Source organism: Macaca nemestrina, chromosome 6 (assembly GCF_043159975.1).
Source record: "Macaca nemestrina isolate mMacNem1 chromosome 6, mMacNem.hap1, whole genome shotgun sequence".
NCBI lineage: Eukaryota > Metazoa > Chordata > Mammalia > Primates > Cercopithecidae > Macaca > Macaca nemestrina.
In genome coordinates, this window is record NC_092130.1 from 110,577,032 (window position 1) to 110,603,828 (window position 26,797).

The window sequence follows — 26,797 nt, forward strand, 5'->3', positions numbered from 1 at the left end:
TGCATCCAGTCATGCCTGGCCCCACTATGCCTTTTGCACAAGTTAGGAGGAGTTGGGGCAGTGAGCATTTTGCTAGCTCTGTCTCTTTCCTGCTTCTTGTGCCATTTATAGTTCTTGCCCTTGAGCAACGAAAGTAGAATAGTACTAGTGCCTTAACTAAATTTTTCTCAACCTAGATTTTCACCTGAGACAATATGGTAATGTCACTAAATTACTGTATATCAAGATAGCAAATTTTCTGGGATACTTTAAAATCAAAGTTATATCAAAGATCAAGAAGCACCCATAAAAGCTTTATGAACTTTCACAAAATAAGTGAAAATTCTTTGCTTTTATGGCCATGTAAAATGTCATTTTTATAATGGAAGTGTCTTAATTTTCAAACTTAACATATACTTTAAGCAATTTTAATATTTAAACATTGGCAAAATTGTCTTTTTGAATGTGAAGTTCAACTCTGGCAGTAGGATGTTGCAATAGTGATCTGGAACTATGGGGCCAATATAGCCACATGGGGTTATTTAAATTAATCAAATAAATGAAAAATTTTATTTTTTCTGTTGCATTAGCCACATTTTAAGTGCTCAGTAGCCACATGTGACTGGTGGCTACCATTATTAGTGCAGATATAGGAAGAACATTTCCATCATCTCAGAAACTTCTCTCTAGACAGTTCTGGTCTAGGAGATAACAATAGTTCTTGGTAGAAATTTTGACAGGCTAATGACAAAATGTTTGTAACCCTAAGCTTTGCATGCCCAAGAAAAATAAGGCATTCTTTTTTATGTATCAGACCAGAGAAGCTGTATTCAGCACATTTTGAAATGCTAGTTTTTGGCTATGGCCATACCAGTCTAAATGTGCCAGATCTCGTCTGAAATGCTAGTTTTCTGACTACAAAAACTTCACAGGACATAGTAGATAAGCTCAGTAGAGCCACTTAAAATAATTCCCTTTTTTTTTCTGATGAATTCTATTACAAAACCAGGTCTGTGTTATAATAGAAAACACACGTATGAATTAAAATCTTTAAAAATTATAATTTGCAGAAATTAGTTTTATTTCTAGATTTCTAGGTGGTATTAATGTGATAGCATTAGGTGGAACCAGAGAACTCATTTGTTTTATATATTTCATTATACAGATTATTTAGGAAATCTATCAGCAAAAGTTTTTTTGTTATGCTTATCTCTTGAAACAAAATATTTATTGTACAGATTATACATTGTGATTTTTTTGTTACTGAATATATTGTTTGCGCCCAGAAAAATCTAAAAAGACATAGGTTGACTTCTAAGAGACTTAAGAACAAGTCACCTCTAGTTTATAAGACAGTTCCCCCTGATATTTACCTATCTAGTACCATCTCATAAAAATAACTGCCTGTTATTATCAAAAAGTTGAGAAATGGTGGTAATGTGACATAAACTTCTCATTGTTCTTCACTGAGATAGAATTTCTTATCTTGTTATTGATAAATTCTTTAATTTCTCCTGAATAATTAGCATAATCTCATGTGATACAGAAACATCTTAATTAGCAAATAAAAGTAAATTTATACAAAGGAAAACCAATAAAAACCTTAATGTGTGTTTAATAAAGTAACTGACCAAAAATGCAGCTGTGTCTTGCTTTGTGAGTGACGAATTTTTGAAAAGCAATATTACAAACTGTTTCAAATGCACGCTTTATTTTTATTGCCCCATCTCTCCAGTAAGCATTTAAAACACAGAATTTTTAGTTAATAAGCAATGTAGATTTGTGTTGCATCCATTGTTTTTTCTTGAATTATATCATCAGCTTCATAGTATGTTTCATTCGTTGCATTTGATGCTGCATTTGAATTGAGGGCTTTGGTTTTTTCATTTGACTTGCCTGCAGATACACAAACCAAAATGAAATAATTATTTGAAATTATGACATCGAGTTTCACTTATAAAAATGTGCACTTAAAAATAATTTTTGTAGCAATATTGAAAATATATCCTGAAAATGTTATGTGTATGAGTGAGAATTGAGTTATTTTGAAGTGGTTTTTGAGTATTTCTTTCTGAAAGTCAAATAAGGGAAATAGTAACAGAAACAAAAAAATTGATTTCCATGCTTACCTTTTTCCTCCATGCTTCCATGAGGAAAATACACATTTGATAAGAAGGTAACAATTTCTGAGTGACTTAACAAAAGTGTGACTGTCCCTCTCCTATGCATGAACTACATTAAAGCCAATCATAATAACTTGCACAACCTTAAGGCTTTGCCATTATAACTGATTTAGATGTGGTTTATTAAAAGGGCACAGTTGTGCCACAATCCCATTCACTCACTGCATATAAATATGAGTCCAAAATGAGCAAAGGTAAAAGAATATGGATCTTTACTGATCGGAAGTTAGTACTAAACAAACACAGCAAAGAAATGGATTATTCAATGAATAGTGTTATGAAAGTTGAATGATTGTAGAAATAACTAATGTATCATTGCACCAAGAGAAAATAACATAAATATGTAAAGAACAGTGGAAGAAATCACAGACATTACTAATGACCTCCATGTTGCTAAATGCACAGTCCAGTTCATTCTCATCTTATTTGATTTCTTAGCAGCAGTTGATCCAGTTCTTTCCTTGGCTTCTAGGGCACCATTCTTTTTTACTCTCTGCTACCTTACCATTACTAATTACCTCCATGTTGCTAAATCCACAGTCCAGTGGCCAAAAACCTCTGGTCCTTGATGCCTCTCTTCTCTCTCACCCTACATCCAATCCATCAGAAATCCTTGTTGACTATGCTTTTAAAATACATCCAGAATCAGACCACTTCTCACCATCTTCACTGCTACCACTATTCTGTTTTCAGCACAACATTCAAAGAGCTATTCTTTAAAAACTAAGTTGAATCATGCCCTCTGCCCAGAACCCTCCATTCACCCAAGTCTTATACAGTGGCCTACATGATTTCATACACACACCATTAACCTCTCTGACTTCATTTTTTTCTACTTCATTCTTTGGTTCACTCCAACCTCTTTGATTAAACATTTCAGGCATGTTCCAGCCCTTGGGACTTTTGCACTGACTATTTACTCTGTCTACTATGCTCTTCTTCCAGATAATCTGCACAATAACTATCTTTTTTCCAAGTCCTTCCTCAAAAGTCATCTTCTCAATAAGACCTACCCAAAGCATTATTTAAAATTGCAGCCTCCATATCCCCATCACCAACCCCTTCTGCCCTCCATTTTTCCCCCGAAGCACTTATTAACTAATATAATTTACCTATTTATCATGCTTATCAGTTATTGTCTGTCTTCCCTCTCTAAAATTTAAGTACCACATTCCAAGAAATTTTTGACTATTTTGTTCATTAATGATGTGTCTATAAAAATGCCTTGCACATAGTTGTTCAATAAATAGTTGAGTGTATTAATGAATTAAAGGATAAGACAGAAAACTTTAAAACTGGGTAGCAAAAGACAAGATTGAAAACCAACTATCAAAAAATATTTAGAGCAAATGATGCATGTCTAATATGTAAAGATCTTACATATCAGCATGTAGGACATTAACACCTTTTAGTGAGTGAAGAAAGTGACAGAAAAGATAAAATGACTAATAAACATGAAAAAGTTTTAATCTTGCTAGTCAGAAAGAAATGTAAATTTGAAAGGTGAGAAACAATTTTTCATCACTCAGGTGAGGATAAAAAGTAATTTTTCTTTCAACGGTGTAGCATGATGGGAGTGTAAATTGGTACATACTTAAAGGTGTCAAATGTTCCTACTGTGTAATTTCACTTTAACAAGAAATTCCCAAGGAAACCATCAAAGATGAGATCTAAAACTTATAGACATCTTCTTCACTGGTTATTTTCAATACCAAGAAATGAAAGTAGCTTAAATTTCCAATGATAGAATTGCTAAATATCATGCCTGAGATACCATGCAGCCCTTTAACTTAAAAAAAAATAAAAATGGTTTCTAAGAAATGTTTAATTACATGGAACATGCTTAGAATACAATGTCAAGTGAGAAGAATGTAAAACTATCAGCAATATAATAATAGTTAATACTTACATAGCACTTACTCATAACATTATCAGCCTGTCTGCTAAAGCCCTTTAGGATCACACATAAACTTGGTTAGGCTGATGATCTGGTTCTGCTTTCCTCTTCTGGCTCAGTTCACCCCACTCCCTTCCTTGTCTTTGGTGGTTCAGATACCCACAAGTCCTGTTTTCCCCAAACTTTCCCTGGTGTCTCCCTCTCTGCCCCAAGCCTCTTCCAGTTGCCTAGTGTCTCTAATTCTCCAGCCTCTTTTGCTTGAAGAATTCTCCTTCAGGTTTTAGAAAATCTGCCACAAATCTCCCTAAGGGGAAGTCCATTAGCCAAGACTCCTTCCATTAGAAGTAGCTACTGTACATCCTCTTCTTTTCACCATACAGCATGTCTTCTGGATATGAGTTTTTAATTTTTTTTCTTTAGGTGAATCTAAACCTTGCCTTTAAGCATGCCAATACTTCCTGGCTTTGCATATTAATTGCTTTCTATAAGTAAACTGCTTTTTGCAAGTAAAAATATATATTAAAGATACTTTTCTATAAGTAAAATGCTTTCTAGGATTGATCAGGACATCCCTCACTCTGGGACGATTTCATGGTTCAACACTCAAAGGACAATATTATTTACAAGTTTTGAAAGATGTCTCACTGCAGCTTCCATATCTTACCCATAAGACTGAAACATGCATGGTATTGATCTCTAGGCTAATATTAGAAGCACTGAAATTTAAAATCTGGGGCCTAGAGTGGCACAATAATGACTTTATTTCAATTACTTCTCTTCTGAACTATTTTTGGTAGTAAAATAAGTTACTTTCTACTTCTAAACATGCAGTAAGTATAATTTGATTTTTAAAAGCTAATTTGTTGTAGGCACAGCATTTGCCAGCCTGGAAAATAGCCTTTTCCCAATCAGCAAGCAAAGCTATTTAAAATAAATATAGTAGAGAAAGATGGCATGAAAAATTTAAGAAATAAAAAATTATTGACTTTGCAAAGCAAATATTTTCTAAAAATTAGATTCAAATTTAACAAATAATAAACAAGGTTTATGGAAATTTTATCTTGTTAAGATGATTAAAAAATCAGGCATTTTATAGATTGTTTTCAAGATTTTGAAAGACAGGTTTAATTGGCCTCATGCTGTCTTTATTAGGGCTTATGATTTGGGAAATTAAGTCTTTTCTCTCAAAGAATAAAGGTTTTCACCTGTTTTTGAAATCTTTATGTTATCACCTTGGTTAAATGAATGACTTACTTTGCAATGACCTGTGATCCTATTTCATGATATCAAGCCTTTTAAACTTTTTATACTTGACACACTTTCCAAAGTCAAATTCTAACTTGGGTCCTCATTAATTTTTTGCCTTTAGTCCCCAGAAGTCCAAAAGAGACATATTTGGCTTATTGGTATAGAAATCATACAGGAAGCATTGTCAAATATGAAATGGTGTTTGGTTTTCTTTGGGCTATATTTGTATAAATGTTATTGGTGTGTGTGCCAAAATTATAGGAAACTCCTATAATTCTAATATGACTTATTGTATGTTATTAATAATTATAATTATGTAAAACTGTTGTATGCCAGAGAAGTAACAAATTGCTAGTCAAATGTGGTTTTAATAATGGCTGTCCTAAGACTTCTCTTGTTTTGATCCTCTTCAAAAGGTGGTTTATAATCAGCTGTAGGACTTTGATAGGTGCTCTTGAATGCAGGTTTTTAATAACTTTGGAAATTGTGACATTAGAATAAAAGAAAAAACTTTCAGGACTCTCAGAGAACTGAAATGTTCACCAATATCAAACAGGACCAGAGTTAACTGCATGGACTGAGCTAAAAGAAGACTGAAGTAATCTTTTTTACTTTTAGCTTAAAATGTTGCTGATCTTTTGTTTTTCAGAGTGAAAAAAACTTATTTTAAGCTATTTACAGCTTTTAACAATTGAGTAAAGTATACTCCTGTAAAAAAAATTTGGAGCATATTTCTCTCTTCCTTATTTCTCCAGAATTTGGAAACTATTTGTGAGTTTTCTTAACTTATGTCAATATAGTTATTTGCGTAAGTGCAATAAGAATGTTTTCTTTTGCAACAGGACACAATTGGACAAACTGGTTGTTTTACCAAGGCTTTGAATAGAATAGCATGCTTTCCTTTAAGGAATCAAGCTTAACCCATAGAGCCAAAAAAAGCCTTTTGGGGAAAACTGGCCTCATACCGTGTCCTCATGGTTCCTGCATAGGGCTCCTAACCGGCTCCTAACCTGTGGTAAGTAAAGAATATCACATTCTAACAGGCCCAGGAGGTCCAAGGTATCTTGGGACCTCAAGAGGAGAGGAAATTACACAGCTCATAGGTATTTGAGGATACAAACCCATGGCTGGGCTCAGCTTAAAAAAAAAAAAAAAGAAAAGAAAAGAAAAGAAAAAAAGTCTTACCTGAGATTCCTTGAGTTTCATCAAAGCCAAATTTTAAAAGGCTATTTGAAAAATAATTATCCTTGCTGCCCTTTATACAAATAATCAGGCCAAGCATAAGACTAAATCTTATTTTTGCAAGCAAATCAGTCCTATTATGATTTGTTTTTAATAAAAATGGGAGACTGGAGAAAAACTATGTTTCAAAATGAGCTATAGTACACTTGTTATTAGATTCTAGTCTTGCCTAATGTTTTTCAATTTTTATTCTTTTCTACAGTTTGGACTGAATTCTAAAATTTTTCCAGGCTACAAGTCTCCAAAATAATGTTTTTAATTTAATTTTTGTTCTTACTTTTCCCTTTTTTCCCTAGTTTTTCTATGTTGAAATCACTGAAAACTAAGCTGTGCTTTCTTTAAAGCCCTGCAAACTGAAGCTGGACAACTTAAGCTTCAAAAGAAAATAACAGCAACCTATTTACATACATAAGTCGCTTCATACCTGCCTACTGATGTATGGACTTCAAAGTAATATGGCCTATATTGATTTTCCAGGATTGTTCTGGTTTTGTTTGTTTTCTCTCTTCCTCCTCCTATTTTCTCTTCATAGGACATGAGACTTCACAACCTGCTAAAAATGAGCTTTCCTCATAATGTGGGACCTACCCATCTAGGAATGAACCATACTAGCCATGAGAGATCAGAACAAACCTGAGACCAGACTCAATTTTCTTCTAAAATGCTTTCTCCAAAAGATTTTAAAAAGAAAAGGGTGGGAATGTGAAAGGAAAATAAATCCTGGGATCCCAAAATCACTAAGCTAAAGAGAAAAGTCAACCTGGGAACTGCTTAGGGCAAACCTGCCTCCAATTCTAAGTCATCCCTCTGAGGCTTACCTGAGACAAATGCATATCTGATTGCTTCCTCTGCCCTACTGTTTATGTAAAAATGCAGATTCACTGAGCCAGACTAAATTGTGTATTCAGTGGAAGGCTGATCACGGACTCAAAAGAATGCAACCTTTTTTCTCTTATCTACTTCTAACCTGGAGTTGTCTCACCTTACCAGACCAAACCAATGCACATCTTACACATTTTGTTTGTGTGTGTGTTAAGACAGTCTTGCTCTATCACCAAGCTGGAGTGCAGTGGTGTAAGCTTGGCTCACTATAACCTCTACCTCCTGGGTTCAAGAAATTCTCCTGCCTTAGGCTCCCGAGTAGCTGGGACTACAGGCACGCACCACCATGCTTAGCTAATTTTTTTAATTTTTTGGTAGAGACAGGGTTGCCCAGGCTGGCCTCAAACTCCTGGGCTCAAGTGATCTGCCCGCCTCTGCGTTCCAAAGTGCTGGGATTACAGGTGTGAGCCACTGCACCCAGCCCATCTTACACATATTAACTGATGTCTCATGTCTCCTTAAAATACATACAAGCAGACTGTACCCCCACCCACCTTGGGCACATGTCTCAGGATTTCCTGAGGCTGTGTCAGGGATGCATCCTTAACCTTGGCAAAATAAACCTTCTGAACTGACAGAGACCTGTCTCAGATACTTTGTGTTGACATTATGTAATATTTGAAAATCAAATTAAGGTGTTTGTAGGTTGTTTTTCACTTGTTTAATATTATTTTTACTCTTTAGTATAGCAGGTAAAGATAAAAGATCAAAGATTTAATATATAAATTAATTTTGTATTATCTGGGTGACATTTGTATCTTATATAAGCACCGATTTAAGTATCTAAAATTTTAATTTTTTTTGAATTCCTGGAAATATAAAAAGTGTAATGTTGAAGTCCTTCGTGTTTCCAAAGCTTTTTACATACTTAAATTCATAATAGTTTAATCAGACTTTCAAGGTGTTTCGTCATAACCAATTTGGGTTTTTTGGTTTTTTAGTGGGAAATAAACTAAGGAAGTTATTTCCTAACTTAGTCATTCTGGGGTTCTCTCTAAGTTATCCCCATTCTGATGCTCTTGTTTCCATTATATATTTATCTGGCAACAACTGAAGGAATTTATCTAACTTGTTTACTCCCCTCTGAGATTTAAAGGCTTGCAAAATACATTACAGTAGTATAGATTTTTATTCATGTATGACTTGTAAAGATCTTTATTCCCCAGCCTCAACTCATTATTTACTTGGCTATTGGATCCTTCTAACCGGTGTTAAGTACAAAGATATTTTTTTGATTGGCTTCTAAAGCCAAAGCAATTCCCCTAACAAAACCAAATTGCTATGTGAACAAGAAAAGATGTGTTATAAACACCATAACACCTCTAGCATTCACTCTCTTCCTGCAGGTTAGACAAATCCAAAAGTGCTTTTTTCAAGGTATATCCCTCTGGTAACTTAGAGTAATCGGACATATTGGGAAACAACTGCAGTTAGTGGAGCTGTAGTGATAATACAGTCCAGCTAACTACAACTCTGGGATAATTTTAAAAGAGAAAGATAAAAATATCTCAGCAACCTCAGCATTTCCTAGTTTTATTTTAATCGAGAAACTAGTTTCTTAACCAACAAAATAGGGATAAAAACAGCTGCCTCTTTTCTGTCACAGGTAACAACATGGATTCAATTTAAATGAATCTGTAATATCATTGCGCTCCCAAGAGATTTGTCACACATAAAAATTTTTTCTTTTTTAATTTATTTTTCTCGTTAGTGGAGTGGGAATTGCCAAGATTCAACATCACAGTTCCTTCCTACTCAATTGTCAGCTGCTCTTCCTGCTGCCTGCTACTTATTTCCATTCTTTGGTTTTTGTTGTTCTAGTCATCGTATGCAAATTTCAACCTTTCTTTAATCCTATACTTCCTAGACTGGCATTAAATTAAAGCTTTGGCCTTTGCCAAAATTTAAATCCAATTCATTGAACGAAATCTTTCTACCTATCCTTATCACAGGTAGGCCAACATAATTTTTCTGATAACAGTTAAATTTTATATTTATTTTCAAACCCTTTCTTCGGGGACCTAGAATTCTTCTGTGAACTCTGCTCTTGCCTGGCATTTCAAAATATCAAAAGAATGTTGGGGACTCCTGCAGGTCTTTATCTCGTGGCTATCAGGCAGAACTGTCATTAAGCCTTTCTACTATCATCTGCCAATGTCCTCCTAGCTTCTGGGTTAGCATTCTGATGTTCTTCAGCAGCTTCCATGTACTAACCTAGCTGAGTCACTTTATTATTTAGTAGAAAATCTACACATCCCACTCATCCTGCAGTTCCTTTTTGCGGAAACAAGCAATTTCAAATTTTTACCCTAAAAGTGGTTTTTTTATTTGTAAGAGGATGTTTTCCCTTCAAATTTAATACGATGATGCATAGGACTGGGTGTGAGCTAAACGGTGAAGTGAGCAAAACTTATTGACCTCTCCCTTTTCAATGCCCTGCCCTCCCCTCAAGTATGTAGAGAGATCTCACATAAGCACAGTTAAAAAATTTATCATGAAAGTTAGAATCTTGGACTTGCCCTTTTGCTTTAGTCACTCATTAATGAGTGGAGGCAGTTCTATTCAGAAATTTTTTTCCTACACTATTTTTTCCAGAATTCACCTTTTTCTTTCTTTTCTGTATTGTTAAATTCTTCCAACCATTGATGATTAACAATATCTTACAGAGGAAGTTAGCTGATATTATATGTCCTTGAAATAAATGATTTTCAATGAGAGACTGGCTTCTATTTTGCTTATTGGTTTGAGCATGACTGAGGATTGCCTGACTCTGCCTTGAGGAGTACTCCAAAATGCTATTATAATGCCAAAAACCGCAATTACTTTTGCACCAACCTAATAATATAGGTAACTACTGAGCAATTTGATTTTCTACATTGTAGGAACAGAAGCAGTTGTATAAAATTCTAGGCTCATTATTTTAAATAAAAAGGTCTTTCTATTTAAAGGGACACAGGTGGCCTTTTATGCCATTGAATTCCAATTACCCTATCTTCTGCTAAGATCTCAATGAATTCCTTTAAAATCTTTCTGAAATAAACACTGATTACCATTAATAAATAATTTGGCAGCGTAATTCATAAGAGCTTTGAGCAAATGTTTTTGAAAGGACGTTAAGGCTATTTAGAAAAGTAGTTCTCAACTTCTTTATACATTTAGTACAAAACCCATCAAAATACCAGTTGTCTTTTTAAAATTGGACAGCGTGATTCAAAAGTTTATTTGGAAACTTGAATGTTACTAGAGTAGCCCAGAAACTGAAAAAAAAGGATGACAGGAGAGAGGAGATGGAGTCTTGTTTAATCAGATATTAAAATAAACTGTATAGCTACAGTAATTCTTAAAGTATATTACTAGCTTAAAATAAACAGATGGATCAATTTAACAAAACACAAAGTCCAAAACAGACCACAATATATATAAGAATTTAGCTTATGACTAGTGACATTTTAAATTGTCAAGAGAAAAATGGATTAGCCAATAAATATTTGACAACTGACTCATTATTTGGAAAATAAAAAAGGCAGATCTCTACCTCATATTTTATACCAAAATTAAAGCTCCAGGAGTATTAAAGATTTAAGTATAAGAAAAATGCATTAGAAGAAAATATAGACAACTACATAATTACCTAGTACAATATAGTTATCTATAGGTATCTAAATATATAAATATAGGTAACTATATTATATTAGGTAATTATATAGCTAGGTAATTATATAATTAGATAACCATAGGTAACTATAACTAATTACTAATACTTTGAACTATATTAGAAAATGTATTTAAAAATTAACTACATTAGGGCTGGGCTCTGTGGCTCACACCTGTAATCCCAGGAATTTGGGAGGCCAAGGCAGGCTGATCACCTGAGGTTGGGAGTTCGAGACCAGCCTGACCAACATAGAGAAACCCTGTCTCTATTAAAATTCAAAATTAGCCTGGCGTGGTGGCTCATGCCTTTAATTCCAGCTACTCAGGAGGCTGAAGCAGGAGAATAGCTTGAACCCAGGAGGTGGAGGTTGTGGTGAGCCGAGATCATGCCATAGCACTCCAGCCTAGGTGACAAGAGTGAAACTCCATCTCAAAAAAAAAAAAAAAAATTAACTATATTAGAAATCAAAAATCAACTATACTAGAAAATATAAACTATACTGGAAAATACAGTTACCTATATTTTCTACTAATGCATTTATTTTTTATACTTAAATATTTTATCTTTATATCTTTTGGTAAGGGGAAAACTTTCTAAGTGTGAAACCAAAAGGAGAAAACACAAAAAAAGAAACTTCTGCAGTTGAAAATTAGTCACATATAAGATTTATTTGTTTGTTTCTCTGTATTTCCTAATTTTCCTATAATGAACTGATAATGAACCATAATGAATTGAGAGGAAGATTTTCTTTCGAGGGAGCAAGGATATCTTCTAAGACAAATATAGCAGACCATGCTGAGCCAGCCCAAATCCTATTTTGCTCACAGGCAGAATAAATGTTTGCATTATGTTTAAATTTGCTTTCCTTCTCAGTATTTCATATATAATTTATGCTTTTCTCCTAGACAACTGTGCCTTACTGCTAATTTACTTATCCCTTTTCATTTATATCATCTGTCTTTACAAAAGAGAACATGAAATACAGGCTTGTTGTTTATTATACCTATACAACTGTATTATTTTATTTGTGCCAAGCCGCTCTACTAATATTTGCCCTTCCAATTTTTATCAAAAATTCTGTGTCTAAGAACCCTTCTCTTTGCTCCTTCCCCCAGCCCCTTCTACAACTCCAGAGTATCAATAGATATTCAAAGCCCCAGGATAAATATGCTTTATATTCCTGGAGCATCAAGTTTACTCAGATATGAGAGGGAGAAGATGCTATTATTAGAGTAAAGCAAGTCATATTATGCAGTCAAATTGAAAATTCTCATAATTTTAAAAATAAAATGGGAACTTCAGATAATTTAAAGTTCATTAGGCTTAAAGCAGGCCTTTCTACTCTAGCCCTTAGAATTCTGGAGACACAGGTTCCTCTCTCTTAAATAGTTGGCCCTCCGTATCCATTGGTTCTGCATCTGTAGATTCAACCAACCATGGATCAAAAATATTTGGGGAAAAAAAGCATCTGTACTGAACATGTACAGACTTTTTTTTTTCTTGTAATTAATCCCTAAACAACACAATAACAACTACTTACATAGCATTTACATTGTACTACACCGTACTACATATTAATCTAGAGATGATTTAAAGCAGGGGTCCCCAACCTCTGGGCCATGGACCAAGCTAGTCTGTGGCCTGTTAGGAACCAGGCTGCACAGCAGGAGGTGAGCAAAGGGCGAGCAAGCATTACTGCTTCCCCTCCACCTCCTGTCAAATCAACATTGGCATTAGATTCTCAAAGGAGCACAAACCCTATTGTGAACTGCACATGCGAGGGATCTAGGTTGTGCTCTCCTTATGAGAATCTAATGTCTCATGATCTGAGGTGGATCTGTTTCATCCCAAAACCATCCCTCCCATACCCAACCTGGAAAAATTGTCTTCCATGGAACCAGTCCCTGGTGTTAAAAACAGTTGGGGACTTTATGATTTACAGCATATAAAAGGGCCAGGCACAGTGGCTCATGCCTGTAATCCTAGCACTTTGGGAGGCTGACACGGGTGGATCATTTGAGGTCAGGAGTTTGAGACCAGCCTGACCAAATCCTGCCTCCACTGAAAATACAAAACACTTAGCCAGGCATGGGGACCAGTGCCTGTGGTCTCAGCTACTCGGGAGGCTGAGGCAGGAGAATGGCTTGAAACAGGGAGGCAGAAGTTGCAGTGAGCCAAGATTGCTCCACTGCACTCCAGCCTGGGCAACAGAGTGAGACTCCATCTCTAAATAAATAAATAAATACATAAAATGGAAAGCTATGCGTAGGTTACATGCAAATACTATGCCAGTTTACATCAGAGACTTGAACATGTGAAGACTTTGGTATCCGCAGGGGGTCTTCAAACCAATCTCAATGAATACTGAGGGACAACTGTATACATTTAAGGATTCTCTGGTGGAAAAGTTTGAGAAGCAGGGCTCTAAGACGCCCCTTTAATTGCTCCTCGGTTAGCCATTAATTCCTCCACAACCTGTGGAATGAGCCCTCACCCTCAGAGTGTAGACTCAGAAGGATGCCTTTCACACAGCCATCTGTTTTCTCAGGAGCTGGACGTCCTATACAGAACAATTTACAAGCAATAGTATTCTTTTAAACATTGGCATTTGAAGCATGCATAACCCGAAACACAAAGTTTAAAAAGAAGAAAATGGTTATGGAACACAACTTAAAGACTGATCAATTGCTTCAGCAATAGGTCCTCTGTACAGAATGAGCCCTAGGGGTAGTCCAATTACAGTCTACAATCACTGCCAGAGACTAGCTTTTTTCAAGATCCATTCCAAACGTTGGAGCCTTAAATTGTAATGCAAGTCAACAGAATAAAGATATACTATGCAAAATCTTGGCAAAATTGTCTAATATTAGACTATTTTAGACTCTCGTCACTTATAGAGGGAAAAAAATTCAGTGTCCTAAGTCAATTTAGTGTGTACACAAGAACACATTTCCCTTTAGGCCATTCAGATTTCCTATAATGGAAACAGTTTCAACTGTAAAAATCAACCTGAAATATCGAGAGGCTGACCCATGAATTTTTTTTCAAATTTTTTATTATACTTTAAGTTCTAGGGTACATGTACACAATGTGCAGATTTGTTACATATGTATACATATGCCATGTTGGTGTGCTGCACCCATTAACTCGTCATTTACATTAGGTATATCTCCTAATGCTATCTGTTCCCCCATCCCCTCCCCACAACAGGCCCTGGTTTGTGATGTTCCCCACCCTGTGCCCAAGTGATCTCATTGTTCAATTCCCACCTATGAGTGAGAACATACGGTGTTTGGTTTTCTATTCTTGCAATAGTTTGCTGAGAATGATGGTTTCCAGCTGCATCCATGTCCCTACAAAGGACATGAACTCATCCTTTTTTATGGCTGAATAGTATTCCATGATGTATATGTGCCACATTTTCTTAATCCAGTCTGTCATTGATGGACATTTGGGTTGGTTCCAAGTCTTTGCTATTGTGAGTAGTGCCACAATAAACACACATGTGCATGTGTCTTTATAGCAGCATGATTTATAATCCTTTGGGTATATACCCAGTAATGGGATGGCTGGGTCAAATGGCATTTCTAGTTCTAGATCCTTGAGGAATCGCCACACTGTCTTCCACAATGGTTGAACTAGTTTACAGTCCCACCAACAGTGGAAAAGTGTTCCTATTTCTCCACATCCTCACCAGCACCTGTTGTTTCCTGACTTTTTAATGATCACCATTCTAACTGGTGTGAGATGGTATCTCATTGTGGTTTTGATTTGTATTTCTCTGATGGCCAGTGATGATGAGCAATTTTTCATGTGTCTGTTGGCTGCATAAATGTCTGCTTTTGAGAAGTGTCTGTTCATATCCTTCGCCCAGTTTTTGATGTGACCCATGAATTTGGAAAGGACATGGGTAACTGGTGAAACCAATTTTCCTCTGACATAATATTTACTTCTTGATTTATTATGCAAATATTCTATTATGTTCCTAACCTTCAAGACATTCCTTAAATGCAATAAAGCCACAGACTTGCTTTCTCAATAGCTAGAACACTGGCATCCATTGCTAGGTAGTAGAATCATTGGAATGGAACATGCATATTTAACGAAGGGTACAGCAATGTGTAAATATCACATCAAAGGCTCGCTTTCAAATATAAACAATTTTCTCTTCCCATTCTAGTGACATTTGAACTATTTTATTTTGGGCTCTCCACTTTGTCTGATTTGGTTAAAATCAATGCAAGGGACCAAAATCACCTCATTTGAAAGCAGCAGGAAGTCACTGATCACTTAAAATCCTGCCTTACCAATAGCACGCATTCAGGAAAGGTGTACTGAATTGATTTGCCAATTTGACAAAATATACTTGTGAGAGGGGCAGAATAAGGATATTTCTTTGCAAGTAAGCAGCCTCATCTAACTATAATGGACTTCCTCACTCAATAGCGACAAGAATACAAAATCTGAATCAACAAGCCAACTAATTCTGTTGCTATGTTCTGAAGTCAATGTGAAATAAAATTTTGGAGCAGTACCTAAGCTAAATCTGGAAAAATAACCAATTTTTATTTAGCACAGTGCATTGTATAGAGAAAGCAGTCAATGAATGTTTTATGACTGTGACAGTGACAATATTTTGCCAATGTTTCTCAAAATATGCTCCTAGTATGACACACATGCAGTGCTACCCCATCCAATTCATTCATGGAATATTTGCTATGTGTTCTAGGCACTGGGGATACAGTAATGAGCAAACAAGACAAAAATTCCTGCTTTTCTGGGACTTAGTTTCTACTCGGAGTGGACAAAAGATAGACAACAGGTAAGTAAAGGATATAATATGTTAACGGTGAATGCCTAAGATAAATTCAAAGCAGGAAGAGGGTATTAAATGTTGAAAGGGAATTAAAAATGCAGATAGGGTAACCAGGGGAGAGCTCCTGGGAAGGTAACTTTTGAGTAAAGATGGAAAGTGAAAAAGTAAGTCATGCAGATATCTGAGGGAAAAGCATCCTTGACAATAGTGGAAGCATGTGTAAAGACCTTGAATCAGGAATTTCAAGGAACAGCAAAGGGGCCAATGAGGCTGGGCATGCGAAGATAGGAAATATAAGGGCAGATCACAAAAGTCCCCATAGGTCATGATGAAGACTGTTTTCTCCATTGAAAGAGACAGGAAGCGATTAGTGTTTTCAGCAGAGGAGTGACATGACCTGACTTGTGTTTTAACAGGTCTGCTCTGGCTGCTCTGGAGAGCAGACAGCAGGGGAACAAGGACAGAAGCAGCAAGAGGAGCTGCTTGTTTTAAAATGCAGAGCCTGGAATTCGTGTTTTTTAACAAGCTCTCTATGTGATTCATAGGCAGTCAAATTTAAGAACTGCAACTTTAAATTACCTAAGCAATTGAGACAAAAATGGATTTTACAGTCTGATTATTTGATAATCACTACTCGACATCCAGTGGAGAAACTGGGCCTAAGTCATTTGTACTAAATTCAGCTAACAACCTATCATTTCAGCCATGTAATCTCCAAACAGTACTTCCGGAAGAGAACTTTCAAGGAATCTTGGCCCCCTTGTTCTGTGACACAGGATACCCTCTGAGAGGTCTCCTCTGCAGAGAAGGAAATGAGAGCTAATGCAATCGCACAGTGGTGATGTATTTGATAAGGTCACAGAACAGGTACCCTATAATATGAGAAGTTTTAGGATGCAACTAAAATAGAGTATATGGGTGAGGACTTTCCTCAATTTTTTTAACATAAAGATTTTCGTTTTATTTTTACATGGAAGCAAGTAAGCACTTGTGTGTCATTCTAAACACATATATAAACCCTAAATTTATAAATCTGTTTATATATTCTACATATAAATTATTGATAAATTCCGCATATATTTTATAATGTATATTCTAGATTGGTTTATATGTGCATCTCACAATAAAATTTATAATTAGTACTTTTTAATACACTATAGAAATTTATATTCACAACAGTTAAAAATTCTTTGTGATTGAGTTTTATAATGGTAACAACTAGCATTTGCACAGCACTTGATGATTGAGATAATAGGACCAATTCCACAAACCATAAATAAACATTATTTCTACTTTATAGTCACACTATAGACATACAAATCCCAATATTTTAACTAGTTTGCAATCTAGCCAATACATCTTCTACTTATTTTTTGTTTCTTTTATATGCCTCTGAATTATTTTATATGCCCCTCTGAACTGTGTACACAGTAGACACACAGATAAATTCTTAACTGACCACTGACTAGCCAATCTAGAGTGATGAAAATATTTGGTTCAGAGAATAAGTTATCAAATACTTGTTTCCTCTATTTATTTGACTTCTTTGACCCCATCCAAAAACAAAATTTTTAAAATTTCAAGAGGATAAACCTTAATAACCGGAAGGAACATAAATATATTTAAAGCAGATTTACTGAACCAATGGTTTAATTTTCATGAGAATAATTACATCCTGCTGCTATTTTTCCTTCAGCACAATTTCCCTAAAGTATTTCATCATTAAGGCCTGATTCAATGTGAATTTTTAGTAAGACACATAGTAAACTGAATTTTTAAAAAGCATTCATTGTTAACAGTATGATCACCCAGGTACAAGTTATTCTTTTGGATAAAGTTCAGGTAATTGGTAACAAATAATAGATACTGATTACCTTCTTGAGTGGAAGAAGACTCTAAGTGTTGAAGCTTAAGGCCAGTGTCTAATCTTTGAGGCTTTGTATACAGAAATAAATAGCAAAGGACACAGACACTGATGACAAAGGCGAGTAAAACAAGGGCAGCAATTCCTAATCCAATCAAGGCACCAATGCTGAGGAAAACAGGAAAAAAACATGTGTCACACAAAGTGATTCACACTGGTTCAACTAAAGAGAAGGCATAAATATATCGTTAGTTCTTGCTCTCAGTCATTCACAACCAAATTGTATTTTAGCATAAACAGTAACTGATTGAAATCTAAAGTTCACCTTTTTCCATCACCAAATTCTTGTATTTTTCTCTGTAGGATTTTCGAGACCCTGTTAAATTTATACATTACTTTTTTTTTTTTTTTTTTTTTTTTTGAGATGGTGTCTCACTCTGAAGCCCAAGGTGGAATGCAGTGGCACAATCTGGATTCACTGCAACCTCTGCCTCCGGGGCTCAAGTGATTCTCATGCCTCAGCCTCCCGAGTAGCTGGGACTACAGGTGCATGCCATCATGCCCAGTTAATTTTTTGTATTTTAGTACAAATGGGGTTTCACCATGTTGCCCAGGGTGGTCTCGAACTCCTGAGCTCAGGCAATCCACCCACTGTGGCTTCCCAAAGTGCTGGGATTAAAGGCGTGAGCCACCACTCCTGGCCGGCCTGTACATTACTATTAATAGGGAAGATCATGTGTTCATATTATAGGTTAAAGGTCACATGATTCTTTTGGGATAATTCTAAAACATCTCTATCAAGTAAACCTCTATTATTCATATATTTTAGAAGGAAAGATCAGGTTCAACAACAAATGATGAACAGAAAAATATTTGTTTCTGCAAAAGCACTAAAGACATATGTGAAATGCCATTTGTTGATTTACAAAGCCAAAACTATTATAAAAAAGGAGAAAGCAATTTGAATTAAAGGAAAATGGTATTTGTGAAATTCATATCAAGTTTATGTTCAGTTTGACTTTTTCCTTTCTAAAGGGGCATAATGTCAATGGCTTCTAGCATTAAGGAAGAAGCCCTTATATTTTTCTCTAAAAACAAAATGTGTATCTGATTGTATTTGCTCCACCCTAAATTTGTAATGATTCCGTCTGATACAGTTACCTCTCAGTCTAATCATTTGAGAAATATAGTTTTCATAAGCCTGTGAACTGAATATTACTAAATGAGAAAAGAGCTTGGGGGGAAAAAAAAGCATTATCTTGAAAGACTAATATGCTAACACGTACTTCTTGAACCACATTTTGTTCTAATTAAAATCTACCAATAGATTTTAACCTATAAATAGATTTTAATCAATTTTACTCAAGAACAGATACTTCTGTTGACTTTCATGGTAGTGTTGTATACACTTATTTAAAGCATTTGAGAGTTTAGCTTGTAGAAAATGTTCAATAAATGGAAATAAATAATAATTGACTGCTGATTGATCTACCTGTATTTGGGACATACATCATTGAAAAGTAATGATCTTTTTCTTCATTATCTTCCTGGCTTGCCTTTAGGCTTCTGCTCTTTCCCTGGGATTAGGACACTGACAAGTTTAACCTGTACCAAAAGGGAGGGGAGGGAGAATTTGACCAGGGATGCCAGGAGCATTGTTGCTTTGGGAGGAAGGAGAACAGAACTGAAAGTGAAAAGTTAAGTTCACTCCACTTGTCCTTCATTTTAGGAGCTAGAACACCCCTGCAAAGAAGAGATTGCCTCCTGAACCACACACATGAAGTCGACTTTCAGAGATTCTTGTGCTTGGTTTATTGTCAACCCAGTTCCACTAGTCTTGTAGACAAGTGAAGGCTGGGGAAATTTATGGCTAGAGTCACCGTAGAGTTATATATTTCAACTTGGGGTTTGCTCTCACTGGATGCACTCTCATCTAAAAGGTAGACTCCCTATATTGGGTGACTCCTCTTTTATACTTGTTTGCACCAAACCTAACTTTTGTGCATTTTAAGTGTCAGGGAAGGTTAGGATCACTTCACTCTACACAGACACATGTGAATGTAATCCACTCAGTTAATATTATCTGGTGCACAGAGCAGATAAGAGGCTAGACATCTGGAAAGATTCTGCAAGCAAGAACCTGATTATTAAAAAATCTTCAAGGTAAAAATGTAATTTAGTCTATTTGAAAGCAAAATTGTTACTTTAATTAACTTCCACATACACAGTGTGGGCTTTCAATATACAAATTATAAAACCAGACCATTAAATTTGAAAGAAAAACAAAAACAAAGCATGCCATCCCTGCTTTCTGTTAAAAAAGAATGTTCTTCATAATAGTGACAAATAGTTTCAATGTCATGGTTCACTTTATAAAAAAGTTGCTTTATGGCTGGGCGCAGTGGCTCACGCCTGTAATCCCAGCACTTTGGGAGGCCGAGGCAGGCAGATCACGAGGTCAGGAGATCGAGACCATCCTGGCTAACACAGTGAAATCCCATCTCTACTAAAAATACAAAAAATTAGCCAGGCATGGTGGCAGGCGCCTGTAGTTCCAGCTACTCGGGAGGCTGCTGCAGGAGAATGGCATGAACCTAGAAGGCAGAGGTTGCAGTGAGCCGAGATTGCGCAACTGCACTCCAGCCTGGGTGACAGAGCGAGACCCCGTCTCAAAAAAAAAAAAAAAGAAAAGAAATGTTGCTTTATGCATGCAAAGCTCTAGGTATAAACTCTCGGTAAAGATGGAGCTCCAGGAGACTCCTAAAATATTTATTTCAATAAATACTTTAATTAAATAGCCACTTATGCATGGCCCTGTCCAATAGACCTTATTTTACCAAGTCCTGGAGAAGATTACCAAGGAAAATCCTAAGAACATAGGGAGTCATCGGAGGAGAAAAGATAGGAGGGGGCCAGACACAGGAAAGGAAGAATTATCCTTTCCTCAGCACCCTATGGCAGTTGTTTTACAAGCTTTGAGAGAGGGTCTGAAGCTGCTGTCACATTAATGCAGCAATTCTCCTACTTGGGAGGTTCACTTACCTTGCGATAGCCACAGCTGTGCCTTTCTCCAGCCACTATAGAATCTCAAAACAAGGGCTAGTGACTCTTCACAGTTGGACTATTTTAAATTAGGAGTGGAGAGCAAAGAACAGAGGGGAAATGAAGCTCTAATAAATTTACCTCCCTATTGTGTTCTCAGAGCTCAGTAATTCTCAGGAACCCCAGGTTTAACACTGCCAACTGACAACATCAGTTGAAGTGATTTTTCTATTTCCCAGGGAATGGAGCTGCTCTGTCCGTTTTGTCAGTGCTGAATGAAGACCCCAGCAAGCTGTTCACTCCTTTGTGCCCTTATAAATCTTAGGAAGGTTTTATGTCCTCTATTGCTTGTCACTTTGGAACTATTCAGGGATCTGAAAATCTCAAGCACATTTTCCAATTGAGTTTGACTTAGAAATTGCCAGTCTCTGTTGGAGGTGCTTCTGCCATTAGTAATGCCTCCAATGACCCAGAGATAGATTACTCTGTTAGTTTCCAAAAGGCCAGATAATAAACCAATGCAATACAGATTTCTTCCCCATGTAATCTACTAAGGATAAGCTATCATTATTTTCTGACATTTTGCCCTTCTCCAGCAAAATACAACTTTGTCAGTTGAACTTACTGGAAGGTAGGCACTCCTGTTGAGACTTTTTGATGCTTCCAATATAGAAAAATATGTTAATATTTTATTGCTTCAAGAAGTAACATTTAGTCATTTGCTATAGACTTGGCCTGTGTGTTAAATTCTGGGTCATGTAGGTGACTGGGAGACATAATCATAATACTTTACCTCTTACTAGCAGAATCCATCTCCTCCAACCCCATAAACTAATTAATATGTACAAAACAATTTAAGGTGGGAGCTCTTTCCTTGACTGTCGAACCCCTTTCATTCTCCAAGCAAAATGAAAAATTAAGTTTAAAGTTTGCAGCCCTTCAGAGTGGAAGGGGGAAAAGAAATTCATAAGGAAAATGTCTACATCAATACTAGTTGGAATAAGTAAAATAAAATTGCCACTATAGGAAAAAGAAACAAGACTCCACCTTAGAAAGTCTCTTCACATTCCAGCAATAGCCACATGGCTCAGGTTTCAAGAAAGGGGGTGTCCTGTTCTACAGAGGGTGTGTATAATCATGGCAACCAAAAGCTGTATCTTTCTTGGTGTCTCTTCAATTCTCTCCAGGGTAGGGGTCAGATCCTCCAAAAAGGGCAAGTCGTAAAGCCCAGTTGCTTGCGCAGGCCCTCAGGAACACACACACACACACACACACACACACACATACACACACACACTTTAAAAAATATATGTGTATTTTAAAGAATACAGCCAATTCCTTCCCATCCCTCAAAGAGTCTTAAAATACTCTGATCCTTGTTAATGCAGTAAAAAGAGCCCCAAAGGAGCCTCCTTTCTCTTCAAATACACCAAATAAACCTAAAAGAGGATTTTAAACCTTCCCCTTAGGTTATCTGCCTGTCCTCCCGCTCCACCAGTAGGGCTGCCAGCCTGGGACTGGTCCCCGGCGAGGGGAGAGCAGTCGGCTCCCGGGAGGCGGGCGGGGAACCCAGCGGGGCCAGCTGGGAGGGCCCCAAGTGCGCCCTGGGCGCAAAGCCCGCTCTCCTCCAGCGCGCGCCTCGCCTCCGGTCCTGGCTTCTGGGGGAGTTTCGAGCCCGGGCGAGATTTCTCTCCCTACCCTCACCCGCCCTCAGAGGCTCCGCTTCCTTCCGTAGGGACCCAACCCAGAGCCGATGGCGGGGACCCGGGGACTCCCCCTGGCCCTGGCGTGGCTCCGCTTGTCGCCTCCCTAGCCCCGGGCCCGGCCAGCCGCCGCACGCGCGGGCTCTCAGCCCACCTGAGGCTCCACATGTAGCTGTGCTTGTAGGGGAAGTAGCTGCCCGGCTCGCTGCAGCAGTACTTGAGGTCGGCGAAGCCGCAGCAGTACTGGAGCGCGGCCCCCTCGCCGCGCCGGGGGCACTGGAAGGGCTCCACGAAGCTCTGGTTGAGGCTGTAGTAGCCGGAGCACAGCCTGCTGTCCTCGCTCATCGCGGGCAGGGGCCAGGAGAGGCTCGCGAGGGGCCCGGTCTGCTCTCGGATCGCACCGGTCCAGCACCTCCAGAGCCCGCGGACCCCTCTGCCCGGACTCGGCTCTTCCGATCTGGGCTCTGGCTGCCCGGGCGCTCAGTCTGCCCGCGCCACCTCTGCTTTCTCTCCTCCCCTTGTCCACATGGTGTCTGGGCGCCTTACTCTCGCCTCTCCCTCTCGCTGCTGAGCGGTCGCTCCTTTTATCCGCCCATCTCGGCGCCCACTCCCCTCTACTTTCCCTCACTTCACCAGCAGCCTGGAGACCTTAGCTGTCCCCACACCATGCCAGAAAGAGCTTTCTCCAGAGGGAAAAAAGGAGACGTGGGACATGTTTTCAGTCCAGGCAGATGCTGCCAAAGTTGCAGTTTTCCTGCCTAGGGACAGGGCAGGTGGATTCTGGGCAAACAGACCAGGTCTAGTGGAACCTTAACTGCCCGGCCATAGACTCAAGGAGTGGAGGAGAGGACCAGCTAAAAGGCAGTGAACAGTAGTGAGGCGGCGTTGGTGTTCTCTTTCTTTGAGAAGTAAATGTGAAACATTAAGATCTGCCCATTTAAACATAAAAAACAAGAAACAAAGTCTCCCCTAACAACTGGCCATGCTGCAGTTGCTTTCTGTGTTCAGCTAAAATATCCAGAAAAGTTAAGAAATGCAAGACATGAAGGTAAAGAAAGTGAGAACTTTCTAGAGAGGGAGGCAGCCAAAGGAAAAAAAGGCAGAGGAAATAGGGAGAAAACTTCAGTCAGTTTTGATGTGCTGTAGGAACTTCTTTTGTCTCCTTTTTGTTTGATATTCCCATTTTCTTGATTGGTTTGTTCACAAAGGCTTTTTAAAATAACGAAGATAATGCATGCTTATTGTAATAAGTCAAGCAATGCTTGGGTGTATAAAGAAAAAGATAATAATAGCCTTATGATGGGAGAGGAGGCGATTATGACATTCATAAAATGTACAAGATAGAGTATTGTTTCTTCCTCTTCATTTCTGCTTCCTTCCCTTGGCCAGGGGCTTGATTGGATCCCAGACGTCGAATTTTACCTTGTTGGGTGCTGGATGTTTTTGCATTCCTATAAGTACTCTTGAGCTTTGTACTGGGATGCAGTTAAGTTCCTTGGAAACAGTTTGATTCTTTCAGGATTGATTTTAGTATTTGTTAGGCAGGACTAGAGTAGCCTTTAGGACTGATTTTTTTCCCCACTACTGAGGCAATACCCTTCTAGTTATTCTACCCAAACCTTGTGAATTATAGGGCTTACCATTCTGACTGGTGGGAACACAAAGTATTTTCAGCCTTGTGAGGGCTGCAAGGATTGTTGTTCCCTCTGTTTCTTTCAGGTGGTTCTTTTCTGTGGTTCAAGCAGTTTCCTCCCAGGCCTGCAGCGATCGGTGTTCATGAAGACTCTGGTGATCTCCAAAGTGCTCTCTCCCTCTCACTACCTCTCTTCCGCTCTCTCTTTCTCTCCAGCCCTCTCCTTCTGGTACTCTGTTCTGCTGCCTCTAGCCACTCTTCCCTGGACTTCTCAGACCACTGAGTTCTACCTGGCTTCTACCTTCTTGTACTGCGAAGACCTGGAAACTCTCTCCTGCCAGTGAGCTGGACTCATAAGGCCCACCTCACCTGTTTCCCCTCTCTCAGGGATCACTGTCCTGCAGTACCTGATATCCATGTCCAAAACCAATTGTTTCAGGTATTTTTGTTGTTTCATCATTTCAGGCAGGAGGGTCCATTTGGTCCCTGTTATGCCCCTACGCCTTGGCCAGGGGATTGGACCTGATTCAAAGTAGGCCAGTTAGGGTCTGTCCCCTGGAAATGGAATTCCACTCATGTGGACAGGAAGCCTCAAGAAGCTAGTGTACAGGAAATAGAAAAATGAAGCAAACAGTAGCAAAAGAAAAGGTGGGTAGAAGAGTGCTGGCGGCTTTGCAATTCTTGATCAAGTCCTTTCTGGAGGCCCAGGGCATTCTTAAGAGTTTCCTGACATGTCCTATTTCCTTATAGCCAAAATCCGCTTTTCTGGCCACAGTGCATTCAAGTTGGATTCTACTGCTTGCAGCCAAAGGGTTGTAACTCAGACAGGACATCTTCAGGCAAACGTGAGGGGAGGAGGCAGTTGAAAGGAAAGAATGGAAGCTTTTTATTCAATGGATCAATTTCCCTTGGAAGGGGGAGAAATATGCAGCACTAGCAGACTTCTCCTCCCGTTACATGAGAGAGGAAAAGAAATTTGGAGACAAAAGAGAGGAAAGTTTTTCTGGAAATATTGATTGTCTCAATAAAATATTATTGAGAGCATGAGACAACAAGGTGGAACTTAGATGCTTGACAAGAATGGGAAAGACCGAGTGAACACTGTAGGGAGCATGCCTGGGTAGAGGCTGAGTGGAATAAAAGGATCGGGTGCATCGCTGAGCGCCCACTTTGGGCTAGAAATCACAGTCTTCAGGTAGAAACTCTCCAACAATGAACGGTCAACAGTCTGGGAGCAGCAGCAGGGAGTGAACAGTGAGATTTATCAGGATGATTCTCTGGGGCTATCACAGCAATCACAGATCACCTCAGCCCCCTCCAACCTCCAAACACACATAAAACACAGAAAAATCCAGAGACAGGCATGACCACAGAGGCCGAATTTCACCAAACTTGGAGTACCTTGAAGCCTCTGAACAAAGGAGCCTTTTACCATATGAAGCTTAAGGGCAGTATTAAGACTGTGGCTTTAACCAGTTAGGAAATCACTTGACCTTGTCTGCTGTGTAGTCCCATGTGACTAAGTCCCTAGTTACCTTCCTCCAGGCAGGAGGAGTTCTGATAGGGAGTAGGGTGGGGCTGATCCCGCACCAAAAGATAGCCATCGATTACATCTTTTATTTTCTCTTCTTCTTGTATCACAAGAAGAATTCTCCGTTAGAGAATATTCTGGAAATAAGGAGACAGTTTTGGTTGTCATGATGACACTGTCCTGGCATTGATGGTAGATAGCCTGACCCCCTGCAATATGTATATGAAAATGAAGAACTGTATGTGACTTTCAAATGTTCTACAGGACATTCATGTAGATGAAAAACCTACTTCTAATTGTCTGTACCTAGAACCTATCCTTGGATTACAAACAAATACAACGTTTTTCTTGAATTTTCCAGGAATACAACTACCATGTAAAATGAGGGAAGATTGTTACTTGTTTTGTTTGGAACTCTACCAAGATTTGTTCACAAAAAATTATGTGCCAATAGTTATGTTGCTCAAGGGTTTGTATTTGTGTTGCCAACACCACACGCTGTGTCAGCTTGCATTTGTACCGTCACTCCACAGTGATTTGTAGCTATTGCATGCAGAGTATTGATGTAAGCATTATGTCTTTTGGTACAGTTGTGCTTGAGCATTTACATATGGAAATACTGTATATATTTTATGGTAAATTATACTTTTATGTATTCTTTATATTATAATAAAGGCATTATATAGAATTACTGTATGTGTTTGCTAGGTCCCCCATAATAAAGTACCACAGACCAGGTGGCCTAAACAACAGAAATGTATTATCTCACAGTTCTGGGGGCTGGAAGTCTGAGATCAAGATGTCAGCAGGATTGGTTTCTTCTGAGGGTTGTAAGGAGAAGGATCTGTTCCGGGATTGTCTCCTTGACAGGCCTCGATTGCTGTCTTCTCACTGTGTCTCCACATCATCTTCTCACTGTACTTGTCTCTGTCCAAATTTCCTCTTCTCCTAAGGACACCCTAGAACTGGACTAGGGCCCACTCTAGTGACCTAACTGTATTTTAATTACCCCTTTAAAGGCTCTGTCTCCAAACATGGTCACATTCTGAGGTATTAGGGGTTAGGACTTCAATATATGATTTCCTAGAAGGACACAGCTCAGCCCATACCAATTAGGTATGT

The 26,797-nt window shown here is 38.1% G+C and overlaps 1 protein-coding gene across 1 annotated transcript; it reads right to left on the reverse strand.

The window, feature by feature from the left end:
* Positions 1 to 1,577: 1,577 nt before the first annotated feature.
* On the reverse strand, positions 1,578 to 23,099 carry SHISAL2B (shisa like 2B). The gene is made up of 3 exons (XM_011772038.2): positions 22,666 to 23,099; positions 17,777 to 17,934; positions 1,578 to 1,875 (listed from the first exon to the last, which is right to left on the reverse strand). Exons 1-3 carry the CDS (start codon positions 22,854 to 22,856, stop codon positions 1,742 to 1,744), a joined length of 483 nt encoding a protein of 160 aa, XP_011770340.1. The 5' UTR covers positions 22,857 to 23,099; the 3' UTR covers positions 1,578 to 1,741.
* Positions 23,100 to 26,797: the final 3,698 nt, after the last annotated feature.

What these genes read in the sequence shown, in the direction of transcription:
- SHISAL2B (XM_011772038.2), bottom strand. Translation starts at nt 22,856, where the DNA reads ATGAGCGAGGACAGCAGGCTGTGCTCCGGCTACTACAGCCTCAACCAG. An exon ending in AGCTACATGTGGAGCCTCAG is followed by an intron (nt 17,935 to 22,665) that starts GTGGGCTGAGAG and finishes TGTTTTCCTCAG; the next exon opens with CATTGGTGCCTTGATTGGAT. An exon ending in GTCTTCTTCCACTCAAGAAG is followed by an intron (nt 1,876 to 17,776) that starts GTAATCAGTATC and finishes GTGTATCTGCAG; the next exon opens with GCAAGTCAAATGAAAAAACC.